This window comes from Leptinotarsa decemlineata, unplaced genomic scaffold, assembly GCF_025532065.1.
Source record: "Leptinotarsa decemlineata unplaced genomic scaffold, Ldec_3_MD MMD2_tig00026340_RagTag_RagTag, whole genome shotgun sequence".
In the NCBI taxonomy this organism is placed as follows: domain Eukaryota; kingdom Metazoa; phylum Arthropoda; class Insecta; order Coleoptera; family Chrysomelidae; genus Leptinotarsa; species Leptinotarsa decemlineata.
This window is the reverse complement of record NW_027412694.1, coordinates 11651475-11665168: the sequence shown is the minus strand read 5'-3', so window position 1 is coordinate 11665168 and position 13694 is coordinate 11651475. Positions and strand designations below refer to the sequence as shown.

General features: G+C 32.8%; 1 protein-coding gene across 1 annotated transcript in view; it reads right to left on the bottom strand.

The window, feature by feature from the left end:
• The window catches only part of PKD (serine/threonine-protein kinase D3), a 32840-nt gene that overhangs the window by 16330 nt on the left and 2816 nt on the right, over positions 1 to 13694 (bottom strand). Inside the window, exons 5-7 of the mRNA XM_023166162.2 lie at positions 10573 to 10754; positions 2584 to 2839; positions 186 to 357 (exon numbers count right to left, since the gene is read on the bottom strand). Of these exons, the coding sequence (XP_023021930.2) occupies positions 186 to 357; positions 2584 to 2839; positions 10573 to 10754 (610 nt within the window). The remainder of the gene's footprint in view (positions 1 to 185; positions 358 to 2583; positions 2840 to 10572; positions 10755 to 13694) is intronic.

The window sequence follows — 13694 nt, the reverse complement described above, 5'->3', positions numbered from 1 at the left end:
AACAAAATAAAAATACTGACATGGTAACCTGATGATGGTAACTTGGTAAGCAAAGCGTGTCGAGAGAAATCATTTTTGTTTTGGTTAGAGTAAAGTTTTTTTTTTTTTGAATAAATGATTTGCTTCAATAATGCACCTTCATTTCAAAATCTAAAATTCATCAATTACATAATCATGAAACTTACGTTGATGGAGTGAAATCAGCATCATCATCACGCACAGGAATGACTTCAATATATTTATTGTTACCATTTTCCGATGACAATGAATCTTTTAAGGTCTCCTGATCATCTTCCTCTAACGTTGAATTATAATGGCTATCACTGCTAACACAACTGTCAACATATTCGAAATTTCCTAAAAATCATGCAACATAAACTAAGATTGGTATCTTTCATTATAAAATCATAAAAAAGCTTCTTTATGTCCTTTTATATTTTTTTTGTGATCAATTAGTGTTTTGATTCAGTCCTTGTTACTGAGGATATTTTTTTTCTGTTTTTTTTTGTTTACTCTACTCACTGACAATTTACATTGTATAGTTTAATTTTAAAGAACTCATTTCAAATCGATTCAAGTGAAAATTTTATGATGGAAGGTTACATATTCGTTGATGAAATATTACTTTTTCATCAGTCAAAACGAACTTTGAGAACTAATTAGAGTTGAATCGTAGGGGAAAGAATTTAGAACTAATCCAAGTAATACGAGGTCTGTTAAAAAATGAGATGAATATTAAAATTTCTCGGGCTACGTACATTCGATTAGCGATTTTTTTTTGTTGGTAGACGTGTCTCGAGCATATGTTTACAGTTTCAGTGGTGTAGCACGTTTAGTTTGTTGGTGAGAGGCATAAAATTTAGAAATATTTTGCGTGTTCGGCGATTTTCTGCTATCGAAAAAAATGAATCAAAGAATTTGCATCAAATTTTGTGTGAAAAATGGAATGAAGTGCTCAAAAACTTTCTAACAGTGGCATACAGTGGTGGTACCCTGAGTCAAAAAAATGTTTACAAGTACCTAGTATAAGCTTTTCACAGAAGGTCGAGAAGATGTGAATGGCGAGGCTCACTCCGGGACGCCCCAGAACATCAACAACGAATGAAAACTCTGGCCTTGAAGAAGCCCACAAGAAACCTCGTGTGTTGTTGAGATACGTTGACGACACCTTCATGATATGGAACCATGGGAATACAGCGTAAGATCTTCCATCACTTTCACAATGGAGAAGGAAGTTCACAAAAAGTTGCTATTCTTAGACGTACTGGTGAAAAGCACCGACACTTAAGTGGGAAACATCTCTATACCGAAAAACCACTCACACGGGACAGTATCTGAACCACGAATCGACTAAAAGAGGAATCATCAAGAATCTATTAGACCATGCTTTCGGGCTCTGTAATACAAAGGAAGGTCTCGATAAGGAACTAGACATCATCAAAAATGATCTTCTACGGAACAGCTACTCCAAAGCGATGGCGGAACAGACTTTGGCTAAAAGACAGCAGGGGCCTCGCAAGGAAGAGAAGCTGTCACAACCAGTGCTTGCACTTCTCTACATCAGAGGATTATCGGAAAGAATAGAAGAATTGGTGAAATGACCCATAAAAAGTCATCTCTCGGAGGAATTAGTCCAGTCATCACCCGAAGACGATTGTGGATACTAACAATCGAAACGTCGTGAGTAACTTGGTTTGGAATCACTTAACTTTTAATTTTTGTTCAATTGTATTTCTACTTGTATTTTATTTCACTGTTATTCCATTTCAGGTTTTTTTGCTTAATATAATTGTTACTTTCAGCTATCCTTTTTTAATTCTTGTTTTTTATTAGTTCTTTCAGGGATTTCAAACCATTTTATATAATATCAGACAATGGAAGTCCGAACTAATGAAATACGAATGAAAATGTTGAGATAATGAAGAAAATTGTTATGGAGAATTGGCGAATTACTATTAGAGAAGTTGCTGAGGATGTCAGCATACTGGTTGGCACATGCCTTGCAATTTTTCGGAAATTTTGGGCATGAAGTGTGTGGCAGCAAAGTTTGTTCCAATATTGCTGAATTTTTACCAAAAAAACCGTGCATGAACATCGCTAAGGAATCGTTGAATGACGTCATCTAAAGGGGACTACTTTGGAGGGGACAAAATAGAAATGATTGCATGAACATTTTTTTGAGAAAAATGGAAGTTCACCTTATTTTTTGAACAAACCTCGTATGTACGAAAATATGTGTAAAAACATTACCACTCTTGGATTATATGTGAAACTAGGCTTTTTGGTCACAAAAAGCTACCTGGTTATAGTTTCATGAATACAGAGTCTTACAGTGATGGAGACACATGTATTCTTTGGAATCTATGTTAAGAATATTGTAAACAAAACCTACACCACTATCTAACCACTTCAGGTTTTGACAGTCCTTCCTATCAAAAGTGTAAACTTGGCAAAAGGCCGCCATCATCAACTCAGAGACTTCTGATGTCACTTTATTTGTAAAATATTTTGCATTCGTGATAATCAAGCATAAAGGATTATTTTTCAACCAGAAGAATATCTGCATGTTAGACCTATAATTACCTGAGGCATCTCTTGGAAGTTCACCAGTGCAGTCTTTAGGAATCTTCGGGACACATTTTTTGTGAGCATTATAATTGCAATCCTTACATTGTAAGCCTTGCTTAAACAACCCTTTGAGTAATTTTTTACAGTACTGACAAATAGTCGGTCTGGTATAACTGTGTAGGACGAATGTGTGCGGGATTTTCACTCTGGACGACAGTTCCTTTTCAACCCAAACCGGCCGACCTCCCAGAGTAGGTGATCTGTTGTTACTCTGAAATTGAAGAAGAATTTTTTCAGTGGATAGTTTTGACAATGGGTTGAGTTGAAGATTAAAGGACAATTTTTCAGTGTATGGTTTTAACAATTGGTAATTATTGAAAAGAGGATATGGATAAGGTATGAAAATGATATTTTCGCGATATTCGATAACAAAAAATCGAATATTGAGGCACATATTGAAATATATAGTTTCTAACGAAAAACTGGAGTAAAAACATGGGAAGTGAAACCCAGTATATTCCACCAGAAATTAATAAGGTGACGAAAAAATTGATATTTTGCGAAAGTTAATCACTCAATAATACAATGAGAGTAATTAGAAACTTAACTCTTAAATTGAAAGGGAATATTTTTATGAGAGATTAATTTTTGGGAAATAAAGTTTTTGGCCGTCTACTTCTCCATCTTGATACAACAAATGTGGCAATTTTCCAGAGAAAGGAAGTAAGCAATCAATTTCAAAAATTAACTCTATACAAAGATGTGTAGATCATGCAAACTTTCAGACACAAACTGGAAGAATAAACCCTCTCGAAACAGATATTTTCATATAAACATTGAATTACATGTCTAATTCAATGTTTATATTGAATTACACCCTTTCAATTTTAACAAGATTCCTTTGGCTGGGATTTAATAAAATAAGTGACTAAATGTTATTTACGTACTGTCATCAATGACATGGGTGGATTCAACCCATTCCGTGACCAAAAAGTCGTAATTTTATGAACAAATTGAGTGTTTTTTCTTATAATGTTATCCGCATTTGCAAAGGAAGAGCCGAGAAGGCAAGTGTCTTACGGCGCAACATGGGACGTTCAGCAGTGAGGATGACAGTGTTCCATTTAAGTGAAATTTTACTTCCTTCGTTAATTATATTGTGTAGGAATCCTGTGAATGATATCTGATTCGATTCCATACGAATGTTTGGAATACAAACAGAATAGAGAAAGGTGTTTTTTCGTATAATTCAGCGTTCAAAAAAAAGTATTTGTTCCACAAGTATTTTTCTTTCGTGTAATTCAATGTTTATATGAAAATAACTTTTGAGAGGGCTTTTTTCCAGTTTGTGTCTGAAAGTTACTTCTTTGTATGATCTACACATCTGTATAGAGTTAATTTTTGAAATTGATTGCTTCCTTCCTTTCTTTGGAAGATTCCCACATTATAAAGATGGGGAAGTAGAAGGCCAAAAACTTTCTTTCCCTTAAATAACTCTGTGTCACATAAACTTGTAATTTTCTTCTTGAAGTAGTTCTTGGGACATTGGACTTGGGTTCAAATGTCATCTACAATGGATTTTTTCACTTTTTTAATCGCTCAATATTGAAACTATATGAAAATCACACAATAAAGTGTTTTTGGAATACCTCATTTACTTTTTTAAAATACATAGGTATATCATTGAAAAATCACTTTTAGAAGATTTAAAACTAATATATTTCTGGTTGGGATCTCATGAGTTACATTTGAATTTCGATAAATCTTGCTATACAATTATACCCAGAACATATTCAGATTACAAGAGGTTTTTTTTTCAATTTTCCCCTCTTGTAGGTATATTTTATGAAATAAGAAATATTATTCCATTTTGAATACTGGAAAAAAATTATTTTTCTTCAACTGACTCAAATATTCAATACCTGTTTTGCTAATTTCTCTCATTTGAAACCTTTACAAGGGATACAAAATAAAAGCATAAAATGTATATGAGTTGAATCAAAGAGAAAATTATTTGATATTAGGTGAATAACCCATTTGAGAAAGTCATAGATAAAGTATAGAATTCTACTTGCTCGAATGATTCAAAACCACATTTGTAGAATATATACAAGTAGATATATTGGACTTTAGACAAAATACAATGTAAACCTGCAAAATACTTATTATAATTAATTAGGGATTTTATTAATTAGATATACACTCAAGTCATTTGCTCAGTAAATAATAATTGAGTGTGTCTATATAACCAGTTAATTAGAATTTGATTTGAGGTAACATGTGGATGAAGTAAAATCTCAAACAGTAATTATTATAACAGTATCTTGTGAAACAATTAGGACGCGTGCTCCTTGTATTAGTAAAGCATTACTCACATTCATACTGTACAAGACCATACTCGACTTTTATTGTAGCAATTCATATCATCCAAAACAAGTATAATAGAATCTCACTAATCCAGTACTTCAATAGACTGATACGTCTAATAATCCGCCACCCTCCGCACGCGCCTCCATCGCTCCTCTACATCTATTCGTCCCGTCGCCTTCTAGCAGTCTAACCTCAAAACTTATTACGTACTCTTGTGTATATATTTACCTGCTGCTTTGAAGTAAGAATAGTGAGTAGTTAAAAATGTCAAGTGACCCGTGGGTTTGGCTACCTATCGGGGGCATCCCCAGGTGGCGGATAGGGGAACGGCCAGGGAACTGAAGGCCCTGCCCGGGAAGCCAATGTGGCCTTACGGACGGGGTCGCCGGCGGACGGGGTGGCAAAAATAAGTAGGGTGACGTGAATTAAAACCCATCAAAAGCCTTTGCAAAACATGCAACCGTGGACCAGCCTACCCAAGCTAAGGTGTAAGGAATCGTGCCGACAGCTGAATGGCCGCAGGGTGATATGCGGTCACGAACGATCCCCTTGGAGAACTGGCCGAAACTTCATTGTGATCAGCCTTCCTCTGGTAATGCGGGGCTCTGCCAGAAGTGACCAATCCTCCCTTGCTACTCGTGGGAACACACATGAATGAAACAACAGAAACAACAAAAACAAAAACCAATCTGGAGGCTGAACAGAAGTGCTCACCTCAATCTAAGGCGGTGGCTGAGGATGAACAGAAATAACCACCCCAATCTACCGCTTGGAATGAGGCTGAACATAGCTGATCACCTCCAACAGCAAGGGCACTTCCTGCGGCGGGCGCCAAGAGCTCCGCCTTGAATAAAGGCAAGGAACCGGCTGGTTGAAGAAGCCGAGCAACGACAGTAATATCGCTGAACCTTCCAAAACTTTCGCGGAGGCCACTGTGAGACACCTTAAGGTTGCCAAAAAGAATGTGTCTTCGGCGAGTCTTGGCCTACACCTGCCAATATAAAGGAGATACCTCCTAGTGACCTGTTCACCTTCCTGGAAAGGGCAGGATAGACGATGACCTAGGAGGACGATTCCTCGAGAGGATGTACAATGGGTAACATGTGGACTAAGTGCTGTGACTCTACACTCACCCTCCCTACTCTACAGATACCAAAATGTCAAGTGAACGAAAACACAAGACACTATTTTATTTATTATGATTTTTTCTCTATAATCCAGTAATCCGAACATTTCAATAATCCGGCACTGGCACCCTCTGGTTTCCAATATATTAGTGAGATTCTTCTGTACTTTTCTCAAACACCAGAACTTGAACATTCTTCAGGAAATGAAGTAAACTGTCTAATTTCTAATTTTTGTGTTTGGGAGAAGTTCTTGTTTCGTATTTATTCAATGCTAGAGATTCCAGTTCTATTTTCCAATTCCTATCAGTTCGGGAAATTCAGATTTTTATTGGAATAAAATGAATATAATCTGAAAAGAAAATGAAGAACTTACAGTTGAACTAGTAACAAGTATAACATTGAAAAAAATGCACATAAGTCTTCAAATTGAGGCATAAAAAAGAATTTATTACAATTGTTACCTTAGTAACTAGTCATATATACATGCATTTTATCATATAAAATTCTAGTAGTCCACCAAAAATCGTTCGAGATATATACTAACATAAATATTTCACCGATAGAAATTGCTTACGTAGTTTGAAGAAAATAATGAAAACTATTAATCAAACTTTTATTCAAATTTTGATTCAAATTATTATGATAGTTGACGCCTCTTGTTTTGAACGTCAAAATATGTTTTCCGTTGAACATAAATGTTAACGTTTATGCCACCAGATTCGTTTTCCTTGAAAAAATAATTGAAATTTCATATTATGACTATTAGATTAAGCAAAGATAGATATATGACAATAATATTTAATAATTTCTTCAGGAAATCCTAATATACATACATTATTATGAAATATTCATTTCACACAACCATTAGTTTGTACAAGTAATTGATGACAAAGTAACAACAAAAAAGATGAAATAATACTAGAAAAAAAAATTACAATGATTCCTAGTTAGTTCAAACGTAGATACACATTACAAATATATTAGAACAGAAAAAAAATCAGGGTTGAGATTTTATTTAGTTGTGTTCTTTCTTGAATTGGAAAAGATTTATTGAATCTTTCAACAAATTTGGGAGTTTATTATACACATTCATACCTTTATAAAATAAAGACTTCGTCGCACTAGTCAAATTAGTTCGTCGGAGGTGAAATTTTTGGGACCTACTCGCTCTTGTTGAGTGGTTATGGATCTGATATCTATATATATATATATATATATATATATATATATATATACAGAATTCTTCAAAATAAGTTGGAAGCAAGTTATGTTCTAGTTTGAAAATGAAAATCCTTGTTAACTCGTACAGTTTTTAGGAAACAGACAGCCACTGCAATATATTCAACATGTTTGATAGACTGGTATACCTATTCACTTGTAAAATAATCCTTATTCCACGATTCTGTCACTTTTGTAAAGTCGATATCTTTCAAATGGATCAAATATACTCATTTATTTTTTTGCATTTCATGTTGCCTTGTTTATAAACTCTTTGGTCCTGTGATTTTGCAATTTATTTTATTTCAATTATTTACTACATTAATCATCTATTTCAACGTTTAAAATCTATTGTAATATTTCTGGGCCATGGAACTTCAATCCTTTCTTAGTCAATCCTTTAATTAGCCTTTCATCTTTTGTACAATAATTTTTTTTCTCTATAAGCTCTTTAAATGCGACCTTATCACGATTTACTCAACTTATATGACTACTTTGAAAGGGACAAAATAGAAATTGATGAATAAATGAATATTTTTTGAGGAACATGAAAATTAACCTTATTTTTTTAACAGATTTCGTACACGTACAAATGAGTTACATAGTTAATATGTCATAAATTGAAAATGATTGTATCAATCTGTTTTTAAACGACCAAACCGTCAATTCTAGGCAAAATTATTACTATAGGTAAAAAATTAATCAAATCAAGATAAAAATATATCTCAGTAAGATTTTTAAAAATAATTTTTTCTCACAAAATTATTTTTGAAATGTCTAACTGTACTTTATCAATCAGAGATTGCTGAGACTTTCGAGATCCAACTTCTGTCCTCGCAGTCAACGCACATACCACATACAGACGAAACGTTTCGTACTTCAGGTTCCATTCGACCACGGCATACCAGCCTGGTAGATTAACAGTTTCCTGTATGTTTAGATTTTGAGAATATTTTCTATATTTAATTCTTTGAAAACAGGAAAAAATAATTCCTGTAATGTATCCACTAACTCATTTCATGCCCTATCCCGGTATAGATATCGTTCCAGACTGATTAACTAGTATAAATTTTAAATTCTGTTCAAAAAAAAATTGTTAAAAATCTGTTTTTCCGTTAACCAGCTGTCGCACCCCTACGAACGACAACCCTCAGAAGTCGAAACTTGTGCGAGCTAGGGATTAACGAAGTCTTACCTTTTAACGTGTGATTCCTAACACGGGTTGGACGACAGCAAATGAAAATCGATCGTTCAGACTGGGGCTTGAACCACTGACCAACACGGCAGTCAATTCGAGTGAGTGAACAAAGCACCCACGTCAAACCGCCTGGCTACCGACCGACCAAAGATAGATTCATGTGTTTATATCTGCTAGAGAATTTTCAAGCATTTCTGTTCTATTACAGGTCTCGTGATACGGGAAAAGTGTATTTTCTTTGGAATAATAAAAAACTTCGACTCAATCTATTCATTTTGTATCAATTGCATCGAATATTTTAGCCAGTACTCTTTAGAAGTCTTGTGCTCTATGTATATCTTGTTGCCAACTCCAGGTAAACAAGTCACACATATCGACGAATGACATACCTAATATTCTGGAATCTCAGAGGTTTATTGAAACGCTTTTTTCATGAATTGTTTACTACAAAGTTAAGAAATTATTTAAATTAAAAACAGTTTTCAGTCAAACCCCTTTAATTGAAATGCTTTTTTATGAATTGTTTATTACAAAATTAAGAAAGTAATTTAAAATGAAAACTGTTTTTCCTAAGAGAGTTTTTAGTCGAAACCTTTTATCAACACTGTGATACTAAGCGGCGATGTTAAAATCCTAAAGATCATTTAGTATCAGAAGATCTTTAAAGTGACCAATGGTTTTAATAACTGTGTGACTCAAGAAATCACAATGAGTTAAAAGTGACACTCCCTTATTAATATAATTTTAGTTTTGTTAAAATGATACCTTTTATTCTCTCAAATTTCATGATTATACCACATACACTTGACTCCTAGATTCATTGACTTACCTTTGCGGTTTTCTGAAACATTTCATCCATTGCATCTCAATAGGTATTTCTCAGATTGAAAAAATATTTCACTTTTTTTTCTCAAAATTACTAAACACATTGGCGTAAACAAATTATCTATACATCGCACGTACTATGTTGATTTTGTAATGATTTTAGTAATCCTAGTAGACAGTAGTGTTATATTATTTGAAAAAATACAGCTAAATTCCTATACATTTCCTAGTGAATATTCAGACATTAAAGTTGTAAAGGAATAGGTTTTTTTCTCATGGTTTTTCATAGGTGGTCAGGGAAAATCAGACTGCTGCTCTTGTAATATGGAATTTTTACTGATTCGGAGTGAAATGAGTGAACAATACAGGCATCAATAATGGATGGTTATTCGCGAATATACAGCTAAAATGAGATGTAATTAATTCTCACAATAGAACACTACTGGCTGATATAGAAAAAGATCTTGATCTGATAGAAAAAGATCTTGCGAAACAACTACTTTCACATGAACATTGAATTACACAAAAGAAAATGTACTTCAGAAACAACAAGCTTTTTTTCGAGAATTAATCTCTCCTAAATAATATACCCCTTTAAATTCAAAATCATATAACGCGTGAAAGAAATAACACATTATCGTCAATGCTAGAACCTCTTTTCAGTAATTACATCTTATCATCATTTTTTTGTTACAATATTAGTAATATAAGCATTTTGGTGACACTCTCATCATAGTTGTGAACCTATTGACAACGACTTTATTTTGAATTTGAAACCAATCATATCTTCACAACCAACAGGGTCCTATATGAACAATACTTATAAATTACAAAAGTTTTAATTGAAACTACACTACTCAAACGCTTTATGTTGAATTAATGAAATAAAAAAGTTTTAAAATAATAATTACTATTGAAAAAATAAAATAAAATAAAAAATTGAAATTGAAAAAAACTAATCTACTTGAAAAGGTTTTGAAAATAAAACAAATAAATCTTTTAATAAAATTGGCTTTAATCATATTATAAGTAAATACAATGTAAAAAATTAAAAAACAACTAAAAAATATGATTCAAAGACCTTCACCAAAAATATTTGTATATGTAACATTACACTAACTGGACGGAATTTGTTAATATCAACTCTCAAAATATACAGCCTGTTGGTTTAAAAATATCAAGTACTGAGTATTAGTACTATATCCAAGTCCTGAATCCAACAACTCAATCAAGTGTGACACCAGTGAAAAAATTTGCAAGTCTTACCAAGCCGCTATCCTCAGTTTGAGTGGAATTGGCTGAAGCGAGGGATGTGTTTGAACCACCTGACGGACTACGAGGTACTTGAAGATTGGCCGACTTTCGTCGCTGTTTTTCTTCTGGCAATGTATAAGAACAGTTATTGGGAACTTTTCCGACACAACGCTTGTGGTAATTTTGATCGCAACCTGTAATATAGAGTTTCTATGACATAAAGCAATCATTACAAAACCAGTTGTAAATACAGCTTTGTGATCCTAGAATAATGAAATTTGTTGTTATTTTACTGAATTTCACTAGTTCGGACTTCCATTGTCTACTATATAAAATGATTTGAAATTCCTGAAACAACTAAAAAGCTGAGATCTTGCACAGAGAGGAACATTGGTTTAGGAGAAAATTCAAGGAAGCCGCTTACATGTTGTCCAACAACGTATTCAGCCAAGCCAGCGTAGAAATACGCAACATATGGAAACCCATCATCAAGCGAAAAATGGCCAACTCCCGCCAAACGATCATCTCCCACGGAACCAGTGAAGCGGAAAATGGAAAGCGGGGATAAGTGAAAGTACTCGAAACAACCTATAAATAGTCATCTCTCGGAGGAATCAGTCCAGTCATCACCCGAAGACGATTGTAGATACTAACAATCGAAACGTCGTGAACTAACGTGACCTGGAATCTCTCAACTTTTTATTTATATTTTCTTTTTTCATTTCTTTATTTTTATTTATTTTTGTTCAATTGTTCTATTTTACTTGTATTTTATTTCACTATTATTTCATTTCAGGTTTATTTTGCTTAATATAATTGTTATTCATTTTTAATTCTTCTTTTTTAGTTGTTTCAGGGATTTCAAATCATTTTATATAGTAGACAATGGAAGTCCGAACTAGTGAAATTCATCATGAAACATTGTCAATCACCTTCAAACAAATGTTATTTTACTCATGGGAAGAAGAGGTAGGCCTCCATTTTGATTTATCTGAGAAAGGAGAAGTAATAAATCAACTGGATTCATTTTAACATGAAATAATTGAAAGAGGTCACAAAGGAAAGTAACTTCAGTTACCCTGCCTCACAATTATATGAGTTTGTGTAGCGTATTTCCAGAACGTTTGAATTTATGACTGGGAACTTGTTGAAGACTATTTGCAAAGCAACTATTGCTGCATTATGGGGTAGTTATGACGAAGAGCAATCAGTTTAGTATAGTGAACAATGGTAAACCTAGCAAGCAAAGTAAACAAACAAGCAAAGTGATTATTAAGTATCTTCTATGCCAATTGGATATGTCCAAAGCAATTTTTTTCCCCAGTCTCAACCTCAATTATGAAGTGATATTGAAGTGTGTTTTAGGTTGGATTTTTTCAATATTTGAAAGTTGATTGTTTGTTTTTGTTAAGTGCACCACTTATTAACGTATCCACTTGCCTCCATTCTGGTCTTTCATTTTTCTTACAATTACCATTCTCTATACTCATAGTTGTTTGTTGTATTTCAGGATACTATGTTTCAGTTATCAATGGATATTATTAAGTAATTTCTGTGAGAGTTTTCTGAATTCGAAATAAACAAAATCAATTTTTTTGAAACCTGTTATTTTCATAACATATAATGTAAAAAAAATCCTAGAGTTTGATTGTTTCACTGCTACCAGCTATTAGTGAATGTCACAAAAATTTCTGATATATAAATTAGATGAAAAAATGTCATTTATTGTGAAGGAAATTATATTTTTTTATTGTAGAGATACTGATATTAAAAATATTTCTAGCTGATAAAGATAATGTGACAGTGAAATGGTTACTGTTGCTATGAAAATAAATTATGTCAGTTTATTTCGTTTATTTCGAATACAACATACCAAACACATAATATAGCAAAAAACTTTTATAAAAAAACTTAATAATGATCCAACAAAATCCAACAGAAAATTTATAGAACTTTGTCTAATCATATTTTTTTTAACTAACACACTCAACTGTTTCTCATTTTGGTAAATCTCAAAAAAAAAATACGGATTACCAAAAATACATAACAAAAATACATAACCTAATAAACCTTCAAGATCCATTCAAAGTGTAACTGAATCTCCTTGATACCTTTCACAAATTTTAGAACTAATCAGAAAAGGGTGAAAGGATGAAACTCTTCAAATTGAAAGATCCAGCTTGAAAATTGATTCGACTTTAAAACATTGAAAAAGTGTCAGACCCCTATTAGCAAATTTATATATTTTAACGTGTTGATATTTTACTGTAATTTGTATTCTTTTTTGATATTTTGACAAGACTATCTATATGTGTATGTATGTGTGATCCAGAATCAATAGGAATTGGAGTAGCACAGGGAACAGTCTTAGGACCTAACCTTTTCAATATATATTTCAGTGATATATTTGAGCAGGACATAGCAGTTGATACTTCATTTTTTAAAAAGAGAATTCTGACCATCACTCAATAAGAGGTCACGCTATTTTACATTGCCAACTTTTTCAATAAAAGATTTGAAATCTGGTTTGATTCTAATACTAAGTCTTTTACATGCATTTTGTGTTTGTGTAATCTGGTCTGAATTTATACCTTCATTTATTATTTTCTATGACTAATGCGTGTTTTGTTATATGTCTACTTTTTACATTATTCAACATTAGATGAGCTTCATCGATAAGAATTAACTGTTGTTCTTCAGACAAAAAATATTTCTCTCTCACCATTTTTATAAAAACCGTGAACTGAAAAATGAATAAAATGTCACTGATAGCAGTTTTTCTTTATGCAAAATGAATGATATTTCCTATTATATCAAGAAAAATATGTGGTTTTTATTGTTTCTCATGTGGATCATACAAAGTAATATATAATAAAAAAGTCAAGATATAAAACTTCAAGCATAGAAAATATTCACTGCAGACGTAAAAAGTCTCTGCCTTTTAACTATTGAATGAAATAGGATGACAAGGTTGAATAAAATTTATGAAAAAAAGCATAATTTTTATTTACTTTTTGGTAAGAACAAGTGTTGCATCACTTGTTTCCAAGACGACACCTTAAATTCTTGTTTTCAGCAAAAAAAAAGTATCTTATGATACATTGTTGGACAGGTATTTTGACTCTCTTCCAACA